The 19,159-nt window shown below is 42.7% G+C and overlaps 3 protein-coding genes across 3 annotated transcripts; 1 reads left to right on the top strand and 2 right to left on the bottom strand.

Moving 5' to 3' along the window:
• Positions 1-624: 624 nt before the first annotated feature.
• Positions 625-6,276, bottom strand: LOC115689608 (uncharacterized). Its single transcript, XM_030615710.2, has 12 exons — positions 6,043-6,276; positions 5,627-5,677; positions 5,367-5,497; positions 5,032-5,148; positions 4,771-4,890; positions 4,018-4,088; positions 3,080-3,249; positions 2,890-2,943; positions 1,700-1,809; positions 1,189-1,302; positions 958-1,083; positions 625-879 (listed from the first exon to the last, which is right to left on the bottom strand). The coding sequence occupies exons 1-12, from the start codon at positions 6,217-6,219 to the stop codon at positions 852-854; spliced, it is 1,269 nt and encodes a 422-aa protein (XP_030471570.2). The 5' UTR covers positions 6,220-6,276; the 3' UTR covers positions 625-851.
• Positions 6,277-12,434: 6,158 nt separating this feature from the next.
• LOC115689593 (glyceraldehyde-3-phosphate dehydrogenase GAPCP2, chloroplastic) lies at positions 12,435-17,136 on the top strand. Its single transcript, XM_030615690.2, has 14 exons — positions 12,435-12,752; positions 13,270-13,352; positions 13,468-13,535; positions 13,625-13,663; positions 13,940-14,040; positions 14,692-14,804; positions 14,916-15,015; positions 15,130-15,276; positions 15,495-15,555; positions 15,655-15,752; positions 15,865-16,007; positions 16,112-16,195; positions 16,642-16,731; positions 16,863-17,136. The coding sequence occupies exons 1-14, from the start codon at positions 12,660-12,662 to the stop codon at positions 16,915-16,917; spliced, it is 1,275 nt and encodes a 424-aa protein (XP_030471550.1). The 5' UTR covers positions 12,435-12,659; the 3' UTR covers positions 16,918-17,136.
• Positions 17,137-18,178: 1,042 nt separating this feature from the next.
• LOC130136821 (secreted RxLR effector protein 161-like) lies at positions 18,179-18,835 on the bottom strand. The gene has a single exon (XM_056307191.1). The coding sequence runs from the start codon at positions 18,833-18,835 to the stop codon at positions 18,179-18,181; it is 657 nt and encodes a 218-aa protein (XP_056163166.1).
• Between the last annotated feature and the right edge of the window lie 324 nt (positions 18,836-19,159).

Raw genomic sequence — 19,159 nt, 5'->3', positions numbered from 1 at the left:
AGCTACGCGAGTTTTGTACAGTTGCTTGTATCTTCGGGGATTGAAGGCATTTAAGAAGCATCCGCTTGTTTTTCTACCTTATTTCATTTCCCATTGCCTATATCTTGCACCCAGAAGGATGTTGATAGCAAAGCTGGAAGAGCAATCCTCTTTACCCGGTGTGTTTAGCCTTTGCCACTTCTATCATGGGTGTTATCCGGATCTTCCTCTTTCATCCCTTCTTTGCATGCATATGCCTTTTCAGATGTTTCTCTTTCAATAGCAGTAGAAAGATTTCGAGTTATCGTGGACTTTTTGTAGCATTTGTGATCGGCAGGTAGTTGTTAAAGGAGCCATATCAGGAGAATCATACTTCGTTGCGCATGTTCAATGAGAAAATATTGGATTTCTAAAGAGTATTGAGTACACATGTTACAATGGAAATCACGCATTGGAAATAGAAAGATGTTTGGCTACTTCTCGGGGCACTATTTCTGTTAAAAACTAGGTATCTTGGCCGAACTCGGATACAAAGTCACTTCGTCCTTAGGTTGGAAACAATCTCAGTTTCTTGTTACAGACTAGTCAAGAAGAGACCGATGGAGGTCAGCAAGTAAGATGAGGGCATCTATAAATTTCTGGAGAGAACAGAATAGAGCTCGTCATCGAGCCACCTCAACCGATTGATGAATTTTAGGACGGCCAAATAAAGGTAAACACGTCTGATTTTTTTTTTTTTACGACAAAACATCAAATTTCATTACTGGAGAGAAGCCCGCGAAACAGTTCAACCGCTTCAGAACAAAGAAGGTCCCACAGGGCCGGGGGGATTTACAACCCAATTTTGTGGTATTCTACTCTTTGCTCTGGAATTACAAGATGGAGCAGCTCCCATTGTCCCTGGAAATGACACCTCAAATGGTCAATCAGACAACAGAACACATTACAGTCTGAACACATGGAGTACACGATACTCACCTCTTCACGTCTCCGTAGTTACTCAGAGCTTCCTCAAATTTATGCCACAGTGGGCCCGTCTCCTGAAGATTCACATTCTCCGGGCCACCAAGATATGCTTGAACAACGAACTGAGGGGTTCTTTCCCTGGTTCATTGTCATCAAAAGAAGCACGAGTTGGTGAAACACGTACTTCTACAGAGAAATGAAGTATCCAATTCTTCCAATTATATTTTCCATAATACTACCCACCTGCCTTCGTATTCTGATAACCAAGCCAAATAGGCTGCGCCAAAGTACATCGATACAAAAGGCCTGTGTAGATCATCGGCAGACTCAACTTTGTAAGCCTTGTTCCCCAACTCACTGTGCATATAATAGCAGTGACAGTTTAGGCGCTACCCTGGCATACCCAAGTAATGACAATACAAATTGTAATCCAAAAGACCGCTTTCTTATGTCTTCATATATATCAAGAAATCAGTGATTACTATTTCTAACTATGGTTTTGCCCGTCTGAGTTAATGTGAAGCTGAAATTAGTGTATTTTCCATAAGAATTAGGCGATGGCTATATGAGGTGAAATAACTTTGGAGACTGCTTTCAGTTAGTCTCTATGGTATGATTATTGGGCGAACCCTATAACGTTGATTTCGACTGAGGTTATTCAAGTCAACTTTAAATAAATGGGATGAAGCGAAGGTCCAGCTAAGCATAGACACCAGTTAATCGTACGCTCATTTTACAGAGCAATATGACATACTTGTGAAGCCATAAAGCTGTCGGGAAGTCCACTCCCATTAGTCCAGTACGTTCTCCAACACCATCCACAAAACGCATGCTGGCAACCTCCGCAAGAGCACATAGGACTGTCTGCAGGGAAAATTGAAATTCAGAAGTAATATATCCTGGAAAAAGGTACTAAACTAGTTGAACACTCTTGATATTCAACATGTAGCTAGAAAACCCAAGTAAGAAACAACATCCAACTCAACCCCAGAAGATAACATATTCACCACATCATACGAGAGTTGAGAGCAAGATTCAAGCTGGCAAAATTTACTAAAACAAAGCAGGGAATTTTTTCTTATTTTTACATGATACATAGTGCCTAAAACATGGGAAACCCTTTCTATCACTCTTTTCTATTTTCCTCTCTCACTCTTATAATTAAGCTGTGCATGTTTTTTTTTTTTTTGGGGTCAAAGTTGTGCATCTGCTTTCCCCATCCCTCCATACTAGTTTATGTCCGTTATATAGGCGTCAAGGAGCAAAACACATTTTTGCGGTGCCCAACAATTCAATTAAGCCATAAAACATGCTATGTCTTCATTTATAGCATGCTAACCATCGAGTAGATTCAGGAATGCTAGCCACACGATTCAAAGAGTTGATTTTTGGTTCCTCCGAAAAGCATAAAGTTGAAAAGCAAGTTTTCGAATTTATGGGGCTCGTGTTTTACCAGAGGAAAACCTTTCATTGGAATTTCATAGTCTCGCAGACAGATGCTTAACATGTTATACGAACAGAAGCTAAGAAAAGAACTTTGCTGTAAATTAATAGCTTAGTAAAACCTTTCATTGCCCCAAAAAATGAAATTAAGAAACTTCCTTTGATTTCGCGACGTTCAATACACTGCTATAGTCTATCAAACAAGAAAGCTTTCTGCCTCATAATCTGTATTAAGGACCGGTAAAAAATCAGATATTTGATGCCATGCTTCACAATGCAAAATCACAAACACAGCATCTCGCGAATAAGGCAGATTCTCAAGTTAAATCTTTTGCAAATTTCCTCCCATCCATGCATTTGATGTATCCACACTTTCCTCGACATATGAATCTCGCCAATGATAGTAAAGAACACTGACAAGGCAAGTGGAATCAACAAAAGGCATGCGGGCACAGACTGATAAGAAGAACTTATTATGATTAAATTTATATAGATACTTACAGGTTTAACTTTTCTTGAAGCAAAGTGTCTCAGGAGGATGACTTCGGCAACTGCCTGAAAGAAATTGGCACAACTTATTGAGGTAGTGACATGTTTCTCAATCATAGAAGTCCATCCTAGCAGTTAGCATGTCCGCCAAGATGAACGTACTGCAAAAATGAACAACCATATTGCTAAGTTCTATCCATACCCTCACTTCCCCACGGGAAAGATACGGTTTCTTAGCTGCATCATGTGAAAAGCGCACTTTTCCGCGTTTTTCTCCAGACTTAGTCCATTCTTTAACAACATCAGGGTGATTCCACATATCTTCCATATCTTCAGGAGAAGCCCTAGAGTCCCAATATGTATATGTGGCGCCTGCTTTTCCATTTTTAAATGAAAAAGTATAAGGAATGGAGAAATGATACAATACTTGTCTCCCCTAAGCACTTCACAAACATTTCCTTCAGTACACATTTAAGAATGTGAAGACTTTAGTAGCGCCTTCAACAGTTCATTAATTTCTGTAAAGTTAGGATAGCTGATTAGCAAAAAGTATGCCAGTTACTTATCACCGACAAATCATCCATTCTCTATGATAACATCAATTTCACTTAGATGTCTGGGTCCAATTTATAACAAGGACACAGAATTAATTTCTGGAGCTTCACAATATCGGAAAAGAAATGACACTTCTATTCAAAAAACAAAAAGAAACTAAAATGAGAAGAAAAGATTCAGACTTTCATGATTCTGAAGTGGCAGAACACAGCTCCAAAAAAGGGGAACATTGGAAATGTAAAAACTTCATTATTCGTGTTCTGTTGTCATATATATCATTTCAAGCCCTCGATTTTTTTTTTTTTAAATTTCTGGCCAGCGAATGCCCTGATAAATGTTACAAAGAGAAATATTAAGATGGAACTTGGAGTGTTTAAAAACAAAACCCATGCAATGAATAGTTTCAGCTGAAAATCGGTGGCTTAACTTGAAGAGACAGGAAAGATATAATTCGATGTAAATGAACTTCCGATATTTATAACCACCAACTTGCAGTAAAGTTTCTTCGGATATTTAAGCTAACATGAGAAGTGTAAGGATGCAATACTATTCTGTCAATTATGAGTGATAAAACACCACAACAACCTGTATCGGGTGCTGCAGGGACTACAAGGAAAGAAGGATCACTCATCAGAGCTCCGCAATCAAAAGCTTTTCTGTGGATCAAGAATTACAGGAACTTTAGCACAACATTTATGGCTGGCTGAACATAGTTCAAATTCATGCCTCAAGAATTATGCTGACAAGATTATAAGCAGTTAACTGAAGGGGCTAAATAAATCTAATAAATGCATTAACAGAGATGGAGCTTCCTCATATGACAGCAGTGCAGCCAATCCGATACTAAATTCTTGTCTTGTTTTTCTTAGTACAGGTAATTTCTGTTTTTAGGATGGGTGGAATAGGTAATTTGTGAATTCCATAATTAGCATCTTACTCCAAGCAACTCATAGTCCAATGAGATCTTTCATTCAACAATCAGAACCCTCACTGCAAGTTTTTCCTATGGTCAAAACAAAACTTTCACAATTATCTAGTAAGCTCGGTGAGACGCAACATTACAATGCGAGACACTTCAAAACGACAAAAGAACAAGCATTATTCACTCTAAGACCAAAATAATCCTAAAGACGGGGGCATATGGATGTCATCTTTGATCTGAAATCACACAAGAAGACAACTACGGAAGCTCCACATCACCATGCATTTTCAAAGTCCCTAATAGCAAAATGGTTGAGACATCTCAAGCGACTCTGCAAATTGAACCGACAACACATTGAAGATGATACAACGCACACAGTTTTAAAGTGAAAAAAGATGAAAGGAAGGACATATTACCTGGATGTAAATGTTTCTTTGACGGAAAGATACCGTTTCCAATATGGTAAAGTAGATTTATGCGTCGCTTTCTTTGTACCCCCTCTGTAGGCCCTGACTACAAACTCCTCGCTTCTTTCGCTGGAAGTTGAAATTTTATTGTCAATGTGTTGGCAAGAGGTCAGAAACCAAAATTATGTTCATGCCAAATGAAATGGCTATCAAGTCTACGGTGAGAGGAGAAACCATGATAAATACATAGAGAAGGAAGAAGAAACATACTTTTCCTCGAAGTTTGACAACCATTTTAGGTAGGCAGCAGCAAAGTAAACATTTACAAAAGGTCGATAGAGAACTTCTTCATTTCCTATCACTTGATATGCAAGATAGCCCTGCTCACTGAAAAGAAATTGTGCTTTACGTTTACGAAGACAAGCGAACTACAAACATGCAATTTTCGCCATATGAAAAAGGAAAGGAGAAAATAACAGACATGCCAGATTGGAAATTGGCGTGGGAGATGTAGATTCTCAGCAAAGTGCGATAAAAGGTTTGCAAATATCTTAGCATTGAAGGGAAATGAGATAAAGAAAATTGTACATGGAAATTATCTGTACCTATTCAACCACTCTGCAGTTTTCGGTAAAATCTGCATTATCCCCAGCGTAGTATCCTTCGTTTTCTTGTTAAATCTTGAAACAAGGATCTGTCTGTCACTTTCAAGCTCCGCAATGGCACAGATCATATCCTGCAAAATTCCACAACATCTCAATAAACTTTTAAAAGAAAAACTACTGAAACATACTTTTGATAGAAGAAAGCAATGAGAAAAACTCTATCTTGCAGAAGTTGCGGAACCACATCAAATAAGGCATACCGGATCAATCTTTGAAGAGAAATATCTACGGACAGTAATCTCCGCCACAGCCTGAAAGAACATCAACAAGGGTGTGAGGAAAACTGGGAAACAGGGTGAGTGACGAGGCATTTACATCCAGTAAGATCTATATTATTAAACATAACAGGTACTCCCACGTTCTGTTTGCTTGGTTTGGGGTGAATAACTATCCACCTACCACACTGATTCAAAGCTAGAGAGGTTATCAGAATTCCGCTTCTTCGAATAATTTTGGCATTTCCTTTCAGAAATCTTGAACGTGATCATTCATTAAGACAAAACAAGTTTGTGAAGCTCGAACTGAGGCTCACGACGTGCAGCTTCTCGTTTCCTAATCACACGACGTCGCCATTAATGAGCAACCTAAAGACAAAGGTAATCAAATTGGGTTTTACCCTCATCTCATTCTGAGTCAAATATTTCTGGCCATCAGGATCCCTGGAGAGGTGAACTTTCTGACCTCTGGTCTCTCCGGCATTGGTCCATTCGGTGCTGACGTCGGGAATCATCCACAGCGCTTCCATGTCGAGATGATCGACACAATCATCCCAGTACCTGAAGCTGATGCCCATCGCGAGGATGTAGTCAGCTGTTCCTCAGGACATCTAGGAACAAACAGAACGGATGAAGTTAGGTGTCGTAGAATCAACTCCCGTGAGCGCGTCAACTGACAGGCAAAACGGGTGCGGCGTAACGCCGATAACCAGATAACGGAGAGATGCGACGCGGAGCAAGAAGCCTATTCAGAAATTTGAAAAAAAACCAAAGAACGGAAGGGCAATGCAGGTACTGATCACTAGGTGTTCGATGAAAAGACGAAACGAAAATGCAGCAACCGTGGGCAACTAAGAATCTCGCATGCGATTACGCAGACACGAACAGAAAACGCGAAATGCGAGAGATAGATTGCGGAGGACGAAGGATCGTACCAGAGAGAGAGAGAGAGAGAGAGACCGAGGGAGAGAGATGAAGCGGAGAGCCAGAGCCTGATCGCGAAGGGAATGGAGGATGGCGGAGGGAGAGGCGGTGGGGGGAAGAAGGAAGAAGGAAGAAGGAGGGGTCGTCCATTCTTGGCGGGGTTCCTTCCTTATTTCTCTCCCTTACCCTCCTTTTCGGTTGGGACGGTCACGTTGAAAATTTTTGCTTTTCTAATCCGACTGATTTCCGTCGCTGGATCGAGTGAGCTGTCGGTTGAGATCATCAGATCATTCAGTGCCATCGTGGATTTAAGGGACGGATCAAAACGCTTTCTTCTGTTGAGATCTTCGAATCCCCCCGCATGCATTTTGGCAAAAGTATGTCTCGTCCATGGCTCGTTCGATACCTGGTATTAGATGGCGAAAGGGTGATCTGATAAACGAAACCATCAACCACGGCCCGGAGAAAATAAGGTTTAAAATATCGTGCTAGTCTCAGGGTCCCGAGGTTGTTAGGATTCGGAATACAATTACAATAAAATGGAGAGCAAAAGAGAGACAAGAAAATTGAGATACAAAATTTTTATCCTCGTTTGCCCTTAAACTAGGACTATGTCCAACAGAGCATTCCACAATAGAGCCATATCCCAATAGAGATTTTCAAGGCTTGACGTACTAAAAAATGATCCTAGAGAACATAATAAGATAAACAAAATTATACATGTCAGCACCGGTCACGTCACGTAGGACGGTCGACATAAACACAGTCAGCGATGTCGAGTCAAAATCAGCTGAAAAGACTACATTGGCAATTCGTTAAAACTAAATTGGCAAGTTGTTAAAACTAAATTGTTAAAAAGTTTATAACTAAATTAGCAAATCGTCAAAAGGTTTAGGATTAAATTAGCAAGTTATTAAAATGTTTATGACTGAATTGGCAAAATTAAAAGTTTAGGACTGAATTCACCGCCGTACAATAGGTTTAAGACTTCTTAGACCATTTTCCCCTTTGAAGCCAGAGATCCATGAGCTCAAGACCAAACTAATCTTGTGCAAGAAAGGTAACGTACCCATTCAAGTGGCACACAATACGGGTGTGCCGAAGCCTAAGGAATTAAAGGGCAACTGGTCCGCTAAAAGAGCAGACAACTTCATTTGGAGCATAAAACAATACTTTGGTGCCGTTGGCATTCAAGACAAGGTGGCCAAGGTAAGAAATGTCTCTATGGTCCTAACCGATAATGCCACGCTTTGGTGGCGAGATAAGTGTAATGAGACCAAGCGTGTTGCCGATCCCATCAACACATGGGATGATTTTGTCAAAAAGTTTTGGGATAACTTCTTCCCCGAGTTCCACCAACAAGAGAATCGCAGCAAACTTCATCACCTTTAACAAAAGAGCACAGTTTGGGAGTACGCGAAGGAGTTCACCAAACTCAAACTCCAAATTCCCAACTTAGGGGAGAAGGAAGCTCTTAGGTCGTTCATGGATGGTTTGAAGCCTCGACCCCCACTCGAGCTCAAACGATGGGAAATCCGAAGTATTTCGAAGGCACTCACTATAGTAGGGTCTCTTGCCGACTTCACCAAACCCAAATCTACCAAGTCCAGAGGAAATGGGGGGAGAACGGTCCACTACAATGAAGACGAGGAAGGCAAAGTTACCTGAAAAAGATTATGGGAAAAGGACCTTCCAAACAACCCAACCAAAAGTGGAACCGACCCCAAGTGACTCCCACAAAGAAAGGGAGAAGAAGTCACCACCAACCCCTTGCTTCTTTTGCAATCGTCCCATTGGTCCCAAGATTTTCCAAAGAGGAATAAACTCAAGGCATTGCTTGCCATATACGAAGAGGAAGAAGCACAGCAAGAGAAGAAAGAAGTGCGGCTCGGAACCGTAAAGATTTAAAACTCCACAAAGATTCAAGTTCCGCCTAAGAAGCCTCCAATAAGTTTGCCATCCGTGGAAGTCAAGTGGTTGACATGGGTGCGTCAACACATGTTTTTGTCGAGCGAAGCAACGAAGAGTTTAGGACTTCGAGTAGAGCCAATTGGACATCAGTTCAAGGTGGTCAACCCGAATTATGAACTGGCAGTTGGCATTGCTCAAAAAGTGGAATTACACGTCGGTGATTGGAAGGACAAATTCTCTATCGAGGTACTTGATGAATATGATCTTATTCTGGGTTTAGAATTATTTGATACCACGAATGCCATGATCGACACGAGAGACAAGTCAATTATGATCACCAACCCGAAATGCCCATCGATGGTACCAATGATCTTTGGGTTGACGGAGACTCAGAGCATCTCCATGATATGACTCGCGGATGAAAAGTCGAGAGTTAAGAAATTCATAGCTGAGTCGAGAGTGAAGCCACAATCTTTGAAGGAGCCGAAGGTGGAGTTGGGGCGATCTATGCCAGCTCAAAGCGAGATGTCGATTCATGTGCTTTTTCCGGAAGTGGAGAACTTGCCAAGCAACATGGAAGTGGCCGAACCAAAAAAGGAGTTGCTTGTGAACCGAGTTGGGATGCAAGAGCCGTGCGGTTGACAAAGTTACTGTATATACTGTGATTGGATAGGGCATGATGATCCAAGTAAATTATTTGCTCCAGCGGTTAGATAATGTTATAGGACTATAATCCAGGCAACTTCGAAATATTTAAGCCAAAAAACAACTATTTTCAATGCGTTGGCAAATAGAAAAACGGAAGTAGGACTTTGGGATTCATCATCTCGTTATTGAGGGACGTGTCTTTGGTTGTCATCGTGGTACCTAATCAAAGCCTCACCATGCCTCACCATCCTCGTCATGTCTCGCGTCCATCACGTCAATTCTCATGCCCCCTGCCCGTGATCGCAATCATCACTTGATTAAGACATTTGCGATGTAAACATAGACAGCACTGATTTTTTTTGCAACCCATCGAGAAACATTGCGTGTCTTCATACCTCAATTATGTGGTGTCCACTTAACTCGTAAAGGACCATTCAACAAGCCAGCACGTCACGATCCCCATGACCGTTTGAGTAAATCGGTGAAATTAGGTCGATCGAAATTGAACAATAAGAAGGAGAACCCCTATAACTCTTTCGAGGATAAATTTAGTTATCGGTATCTTTGTCCACGAATTAAGGTGCGTAATATGATATTCACACAAAACTTAACATTTCGAGAAAAGGAACAGCAACATTTTCGATTCCTTTTTTCTTTGTTTGATCTTTAAAAAAGAGTTGGGTTCATTCTAATTAATTTAATAATATAATGTTAATCACGAAATGAAATACTAATATGAATGTCGGTGTCAACATAAGTAAGGCCATCAATCACATCGATCCAAACGATTTAATTTAACAAGATAGGTTACTTTGGGATACGCAAGTTGAATCTAACTATGACCAATGTATTAATGTGCCAGTGAGTCAAAACCATTACGACACCAATCTAATTTACACTATGCCATGCCTATTCAAGTTTGAAATTGTCACCCTGCAATGGAAGTATATGTCGAAATCGCAATTGCGCCGATTCGTTTAAGACTTTGATGAAGTACAGAATGATTTTTATTTTTTCCGTCAAAAATCGACATATTATTCAAATTAGGGAAAATTCCAATTAAGGACCCCAAGTGGGGTCCTTTTCTCAAAAAAGGACCCAAAGTGAATATGGTGTCAAATAAGGACCTGAAGTGCCCAATCAGTCTCAAATAGGGGTCCGAAGTACTCAATTTGTCTCAAGTAAGGGCCTGGGTTCGCCGGCCGGTCAAATCTCGCCGGCCGGCGAGCACAGTTACTGTTCCGGCAATCGGAACAGTACATTTCATCTCTGTTTTTTTTTTCTTTTTCTATTTTTTGTCTCTTCCCTCCGCCGGCCATAGCCGGGGCCGGTGGAGGTCGCCGGCCTCAGGTGGAGGCTGCCCTCGCCCGACGCCGGCGAGGGTCTCCCTCGACTAGGCTGGGCGGGCGAGGGCGACCCTCGCAGGCGGAGGGAGAGGGCTCGAGCTCGCCGGCCATCTGGGCGAGCTCGGCCGGCGAGCTCTGCCCAGATCTGGGCGAGCTCGGCCGGCGAGCTCTGCCCAGATCTGGGCGAGCTCGAGCTCACCGGCCATCCGGGCGCGACCGGCGAGCGGGCTCGCCGCCATCGAGCTCGGGCGAGCCGGGCGAGCTCGAGCTCTGCCTGCCCTTGCCATGGCGGGCCTGGCGAGGGCGGAGCTCGCCCGCATCTCGGCGAGCTCGCCGCCGAGCTCGCCCCGTATGGCCTGGCGAGCTCGAGCTCCCGCGGCCTCGCCGAGCTCGAGCTCGCCGGCCATGGCACCCTCCCCCTCCCCTTCCCGCTCCAAGTTCTCCCCACGGAAGCCCCCGTCGGAGTCCTCGGGCTCCGCCGCCAGCCCCGCCCCGCCCGATACGGCCCTCGACAACCCGAATCTCGAGCCCTTCCTCCTCAAGCTCGCGCGCGACACCATCGCCTCCGGCGACGGCCCCGCCAAGGCCCTCGACTATGCGATCGGAGCAAGGCCGGCCTCCTCGAGCTCGCCTAGATCTGGGCGGAGCTCGCCATGGCCGGCGAGCTGGAGCTCGCCCAGATGGCCGGCGAGCTCGAGCTCGGCTGGCTCGGCGACCGCGATCGGGGAAGAAGAAAGAAAAAAAAAAATTGGACAAAATTGCCCCTATTCGATGTCGGAAATGTCGGCCGGTCGCCGACCAGAGAACATTTGGCCGGCCGGCGAGCTCAGGTCCTTATTTGATACTAGTTTGGCATTTTGGATTCTTAATTGATACTTTATTCACTTGAGGTCCTCTTTTAAAAAAGGGCACCCACTTTGGGTCCTTATTTAATAATTTCCCTTCAAATTAGAAAAAGTTATGAAGAAATTACGAGTCAAAATTTAGATATTCGCGACAGTGAAAAAGGGGAAGTGTAAATACGTGCGGGCAAGACCGTATCATTAATGGGGGCAGGGACAAGGACAAGTGAAGCCGCGACAGCGATCGTGGTCGGGAGTCCGAGAAGAGAAGGGTGAAAGGGGACATGGCGGGGGCGGGGGCGGGGGCGGGGGCGATGATGACCGATGATGATACGAAGGAGCAGCAGAGGTGGGTGGGGGGCACGTGCGGTGCAAGCGGGAGGGTATCATCGGCCGGTCAGAGTCGTTTCGATTCGATGGGGACGTCCATGTGCGTTGGCCTTCTTGGAATTCCCCGTCCGTTCCACTTTGTCCTCCCCGCCCTCCCCCTCTGAATTTCCAACTTTTTGCCCCTCATTCGTTTTTAGAGAGGAAGAAGGACCCAGTTGGCATCTCGAGAATTGTTTTGTTTATTCTTTACGATTATTCAACTATTTCCACCCCCTGTTTTTTGGGAAGTTCAAAGGTCGGACGCCATAGAGGATTCGAATAAGAGAAAATAGAAGAAGACGGGGAGGGGTGGTGGAGCACGCGTAGCGTGAATGAAAGACAAGAGAATGATAAAAAGAGGTGGGGGTAGTAGGGCCGGTGTTCATCAATTGAAAAACCAAAAAAAGACCAAGGAAGAGGAAAAGAGCCCCGAAATATTTGATTTGACCGAAAAGGGCCCCCCTGAGCTGGTCCGACGTGGCTTTCGAGGAGCTGTGAATCCACCCACCAACCCTCCCTGCCTCTTTCGCATCGCGACACTCTCACCGACGTCGTCGTGACCCACGCACGCACGCCCACCTCTCTCTCTCTCTCTCTCTCTCTCTCTCGATCAAATACATCACGTGTCCCCTGTAGTAGTATTTTCCCCATTCCTAATTCTTTTTATGAATTATTTGGGAGAGTCCCATACGGTGTGCGACGGAGACAGGGGAGCCTGGAGTGCATAGGGAGACAGAGGAGTCTGTAGTTGCATAGGGAACTCCGCTCGCTGTTGCCCCCTGTTCGTAATTTAAATAGAGAGGGGGGGTGGGGGGGCGAGTCCCCGCGTGGCCGGTGCCTACCCTCGAAAGTCATTTCCTCCCATTTCCATTTTCGCATCTCTTCCGGTTTGAGTAGTTCAGGCTTCCGTTTCCATTTCTGTTGTTGGTCAATCTTTAGGGTTTTTCGCAGCCAACCTCGGAGGGAAGAGTCGCGAAAATGGCTCTGTCTTCTCTCCTCCGCTCATCCCCTGCCGCCGCTGCTCCTCCTGCCGTCTCCCACCTCTCTCCCCTCCCTTCCGATCCCTTCAAGGTCTCTCCCTCCCTCTCTCTCTCTCTATCCCTCTCTCTCTGACACGCACGCACAAGCACGCGAGACGGATCATCATCATCATCGTATGCTTTGATTCGAGCTCAGTTTTATTGATGCTTTCTAGCCTGTCTTCGTTTGATTTTCGAGAAACCGGTCTTCCGAGGTTTTGTCACCTTTGATGTTGTTCGAGCTCAGTTTTGTTTATTTGAGCTGAATCTTTAGCTTCCTCCCTACTCCTTTTGCCTGTTGGCAGCAGCAACCCAGCTGCTCGGAACACATTCACCCCCATTGTGAATTTTGCGATTCCTATCCCTCTCGTTTCCACTTCTTCTTCTTCTTTTCAATTTTTTTGCTTTTTGATGATGCTATCTTTCCTCTGCATTTACTGTTGGATTTATGGCAGACGCTGTCTTCGCGTTCCCCCTCCCGGCTTCGCCTTCTTCTTCTTCTTCTTCTCCTAAATGTTGGGAGATGGCTTGTCCCATTCAGCTCACCAACTTCAACCCCTTGTTTGCAGGTCTCGCCCAGCAATGTCAACCTTTCACGCCTTCACTCCAGCTTCACCGGCACTCCTGTCCCCACCGGATCCATTTCCTTCCAGTTGAGTCTAATTTTTCTTCTCCTCCTGTTTAATTTCCCGCTCCCGGTCTTTTTTCCTCTAATAAATGTCGCTGGCTCATTTTTTGCCCCGGAAAAAAAAAACAAAAATTTATAGGAAATGCTCTGCCAGGAGCATTCAGCCTGTTAAAGCTACAGCTGTTGATGTGCGGCCTATTGTTCCAAGTAAGAATCCTTATAGCATATATCTCGACTAGTTTCTCCAAAATGGTTTTGATTGGATCGGACTCTGAGGGGTGATCATTGTCGTGCAGGATCGGATCGCAGCAACAAGACAAAGATTGGAATCAATGGTATGTTCCGGGGCTGATAGGAGTCATGCTAAGTGGTTACTGTGCTTTGCCTGTAATCTCATTCCATGCGAAATTGTCTGCTAGTAATTATATAGAGGGCGTTCTGGAATTGTATTGAAACTGATACCATAGGGATTGCAAGATAGGGGCTGTTTGCAGCTGTTCTGCATACATCAGCTCAAATAGAAGAATTTGTAGTCGTTGCCCGAGGAGTACAATTTAAATGAAAGTGCTCTGGTGGAAGTGTTTTTTGAGCGTGGCATCACATTCGTGCAGGGTTTGGTCGGATCGGAAGATTGGTGCTTCGGATAGCAACCTCCAGGGATGATATTGACGTAGTAGCTGTCAATGATCCTTTTATCGATGCTAAATACATGGTATGTGCATTTACCTTATTTATAATGCAAATTACTGATTCCTTCAAGGAAATGTCATGTGGTTCCCCTCCTCCGCGTGATTGAGCGGTTCTGTTCGTGATAGCATTAGTGTTGCGTTACTTATGTGGTATATGGATGTTTTAATCTTTTTTGTGCTTGTTATTTGGCAATGGACTTGGATCATCAACTGCAGTATTCTAGAAGTTTTTGATTTGCTGCTAGTCTTGTTTCTGCTGAGCTTAGAATTGGGAAAATGATTGACTTAACCATTTGTTTAAGCAAGCCAGATTATTGTTTTTATTCAATGAATGTTTCATAACTTAACTTAAGCTACTGCTGACTCATCCACCATGCTTAGGTGAATGTTTAAATCAGCCTTCAAATGGAGGCAAATAAAACTTTATCTTTTCCTGTGTCGGCTTTGCTGTCATGTTAATGTCTACTAGTCAGCATTACCTCAGTTTGCTTTGCCTTTTGAAAATCATCCAAAAATAGAATGTATAGCTGACGCTTGTGGTATTTGTGCATGATTAGCAAGCTGAAAGAATTTGCAAGCTGTGGAATTTGTAATCGTTGGAGGGATATCCATAATACTTTATGGTAGTCTTTTCCTTGAGAAGATACTGATATTTCTTTTATCAATCTATCCAGGCTTACATGTTCAAGTATGACTCTACTCATGGAGTTTACAATGGAACAATCAATGTTATAGATGAGTCCACCTTGGAGATTAATGGAAAGCAAATTAAAGTTGAAAGCAAAAGGTGTTTTCTTACTCATCCGAAGAATTTGTTTGTAGAAAGTTCTCTTTTGCAAATATCAACATCTAAACTTACAGCTGGAAGGGGTAAATTTTGACATTTCTTTCCTCTCAGAAATCCCGAAGAGATTCCTTGGGGTTTTCATGGGGCTGAGTATGTTGTTGAATCCTCTGGAGTTTTCACTACATTGGACAAGGCTTCCACACATTTGAAGGTCACTATAATCATTTAATTTGCTCTGTGCGCGCGCACTCGTGTATGTGTGCGTCTATGTTATAGGGTGATGGGTATAAACACCTTGACTTGAGCCTGCTGATTATTACTGCAGGCTGGCGCCAAGAAAGTGGTTATATCAGCTCCTTCAGCCAATGCACCTATGTTTGTGGTTGGAGTAAATGAAAAGACGTACAAGTCAAGCATGGATATAGTTTCTAATGCAAGCTGCACAACCAATTGTCTTGCTCCTCTGGCCAAGGTTGGTTTTCATGCTTCCATAAGTTATTCCTGCCTTTCATGTCAACCTGGTGAAACTTGAATAATGGGCAGCTGTCTCTGGAATATTCTCTCTCCGTCTCTTTCTAACCTGTTATCTTCTCTGCAGTGGATGCGGCTCACATCTTGGCTCTTACTCTGAGTCAGTCTCTGAGAATTGGTTCATACTAATATTGATTGCTGTATTAACCTTTTCGGCAGGTTGTTCATGAGGAATTTGGTATAATTGAAGGTTTGATGACGACTGTACATGCAACTACAGGTACTCCCATTCTTCCCTCCTGCCTCTCTGATGTTGGACACCATCCAACAAGGTTTGAAGGTAGAGTTCTTGCTAATAATGATGATTTCTATTTTTCAGCAACCCAAAAGACAGTGGATGGTCCTTCGATGAAAGATTGGCGTGGGGGCCGTGGAGCTGCTCAAAACATCATTCCCAGTTCCACTGGTGCTGCAAAGGTATATGATAACTGGAATTTCTTGATGAAGATATAAACAGATTCTAGATTTCGTGAGATTTGGATCATTGTGGGGTCAATAGTGATGATATTGTTCTTTCCTTTTCGGATAGGCTGTTGGAAAGGTTCTTCCTGAACTCAACGGAAAACTCACTGGGATGGCTTTCCGTGTCCCAACTCCTAATGTTTCTGTTGTTGACTTAACTTGTCGACTTGAGAAGAGTGCTTCTTATGAAGATGTGAAGGCAGCTATTAAGTATGTTGATGATTTTTCCCCCTTTTCTACTAGTTGATGGTTTTAGTTGAGGAAAGTCGCTTTGAGTAGTACTATAAACATCGTCTTGGATTATTCAAATGAAGGTATGCATCGGAGGGTCCACTCAAGGGCATCCTTGGATATACAGATGAGGATGTTGTCTCAAATGATTTTGTCGGTGATTCCAGGTATTTCCATTTTGCTTTCCTTCCTCTCCCGCCCACTTCCCTCCATCCCTCTCTGTCAGTGGGTGTTAGGGCCTTGCATTGCATGCGCATGTTCTTGAGGGGGATTGGATATTCTGATTTCTTTTTTACAGTTTTACATCAAGGAATGTGTGCTCCTTGTAATCAATTGAGTGGCTAGCTCTATTTTTGTTGCTCGCCTTGTTGGAACTTGCCAACTTAAGAAAGATCTAGTCTCACAGTGGCACGGAACTTTTAAACTTGAGCGAAGGTCATCTTGAATGTTAGTTTTGTTATAAAAAAAAGATGGTGGTTTATAAAGACTAAAAGGCGAATCTTGTGTGTTGAGACAAGTTTACAGTGTCTATTTTTCAAAAGATAGCGGCAAAAGTGATTGATTTTGTCCACGTTTTCGTGAGTTTTATAGCTGCTTGATGCTTTTCCTGCAGATCAAGTATATTCGATGCGAAGGCAGGTATAGGTCTAAACAACTCTTTCATGAAGCTGGTTTCGTGGTACGACAATGAATGGGGGTACAGGTATATATCTCTCCATCTCTGTTTTTGTTCTTAGTATTAAGAAGTGGTGAGGCAATACAAGTGAACGATTAATGTTTTATAATGTCCAACTAGCATATGTAAACTTTTATGGCAATTTGACCTTCTTACAGCAACCGAGTCCTAGACTTGATCGAGCACATGGCGTTGGTTGCAGCCCACAAGTGAATGATGAGTGGTGCTACCTAGTGATCTGAATTTGCGGCATGCTTACTTCATTTACAAGAGTTATGATGCTCCATTGCGATTTCCGATTATTCAATACAAGCCTGTATTATCTTATGGACAATTTTACTTGAACAGGATCTGTTCTATAGTTTCGTACCTCTGTCTGGAACCGGGCAGTTCATGGTGCCTTCAACATAATAACGAATCAGATTTTTTCCCCTTTTGCTGGCAATATCTACTTTGCTGGTTTTTGTGTTTTAAATGCTTGGGCTGGCATTTATTCTTTTACATGATAGTGGTCTTTGCTATTTTTTCTATTGAAACATGGAGATCAGCCGATATGGTCAATGTGGTCCTGTGCCTAGATATAAATTCAGTGAAATAAGAACTCCCTTATTTGTTTTTGATAAGCGAAGAAGTGCATTGGCCTGAATGTACAGGCGTTTCGTGATATTGCAACGCTAATGAGACGTTGCTATCCGTAAGAGAATCTGTGTTGCATATAAGGATTGAACAGTAACACGGGTTTCTGTTGGATTACGCAAGAGTGTTTAGTCACGTGATCTTATTTGACCATGTTTATCTATCTTATTATAGTCAGTTGTTTGTTGTCCTAGTTTTTAGGAATCTGTTTTATAGTGGTGCTAAACATGGGTTTATGTTTTACCAAGTCAGTAGGTGGTTTCTGCACGCTGCTGTTTTTAGGAGTTAGTGGATGCACTTTTTTTCTTAACCATCATGTATTAGCTCTTTAAAAGAGCATCCGTTGTAAGCATTCTGTATTTTTAAGAAGTAAGAAATAGACTTACTTCATTGCATATTGTCAGCTTTCTTTCTCTTTAATACTGTAACAGATTTCTTACTTCTTAAAAAAATAGAATGCTTACAACGGATGCTCTTTTAAAGAGCTAATACATGATGGGTAAGAAAGAAAGTGGATCCACTAACTCCTAAAATAGCAACGTGTAGAAACCACCTACTAACTTGGTCAAACACAAACCCATGTTCAGCACCACTATAAAACACTCCTAAAAACTCGGACAACAAATAACTGACTATAATAGGATAGATAAATATGATCAAATAAGATCACGTGACTCAACAATTCCTCCCTTAAATTGAAAGTTTGCCAACATTCAGTTTAATACAACTTGTCAACACCAAGCAGGTTTCTCAGCTTTTGAAATGAAGCCAATTTGAGGGATTTAGTAAAAATATCAACAACTTGATCTTCACTTCTACAGTAGATGAGATCAATGACTCATTCCTTTGTGAGATCCCTTAAAAAGTGAAACTTCACATCTATATGTTTGCTTCTTCCATGTAAAACAGGATTTTTGGAGAGCTTTATTGCTAAACTATTGTCACAATAAATTGCAGTAGGTCCTTGACTCTTGAAATGAAGTTCTTCAAGAATTTTCCTCAACCAAATAGCTTGACAAGCACATGAAGTTGCGGCAATAAATTCAGCTTCAATGGTTGATAAAGTGACAATCGGCTGCTTCTTTGATGACCATGAAATAACTCCCGAACCCAACATAAATACATATCCGGAACCCAACATAAATACATATCCGGAAGTGCTCTTTTTATCATCTTGATCTCCAGCATAATCACTATCAGTGAAGCCCATCAAGCTTGAGTTTTCTCCCTTCTTGTAGAGTAGTCCAAAACCAGTCGTACCTTGCAAGTATCGAAAAATTCTCTTGGCAGCAAAGAGATGCATCTTAGTAGGATTCTTCATGTATCTGCTTATAAGACTTACAGAATACATTATATCTGGCCTTGTTGCGGTCAAATACATTAAACTTCCCACAATTTGCTTATACATAGTGCTGTCAACTCTCTTTCCTTCAGAATCTTTCACTAACTTCAAACCCGCCTCAGTTGGTGTGCTAGAAGGATTACAATTCTTCATTTGGAACCTATTTAAAATGTCTTGCACATATTTTCTTATGAAATGAAAATTCCACCAGCGAATTGAACAATCTCTATCCCAAGAAAATAATGCATCTTTCCGATCCGAGATCAAATTCAAATTGCCAACATTCACTTTGCCGTGGTTTCACTTTTGTCATCAAGCTTGCTCCTCTTCCGATCTGGAATGTGGGCAAATGCTATGCAACCGAAGATTCTCGAAATGCTCGACACTTGGTCTCAAGGTCCGCTCCAAGCTTCTTCAGCGTCGAGGTTTTGAACATAGCAAGTGTGGGGCTTCGCTTCAATACATGAATACATGAAT

This window comes from Syzygium oleosum, unplaced genomic scaffold (assembly GCF_021117445.2).
Source record: "Syzygium oleosum isolate NSW1041296 unplaced genomic scaffold, Sole_v2.1 Sole_v2.51, whole genome shotgun sequence".
NCBI lineage: Eukaryota > Viridiplantae > Streptophyta > Magnoliopsida > Myrtales > Myrtaceae > Syzygium > Syzygium oleosum.
This window is presented reverse-complemented; position numbering and strand designations above follow the sequence as displayed.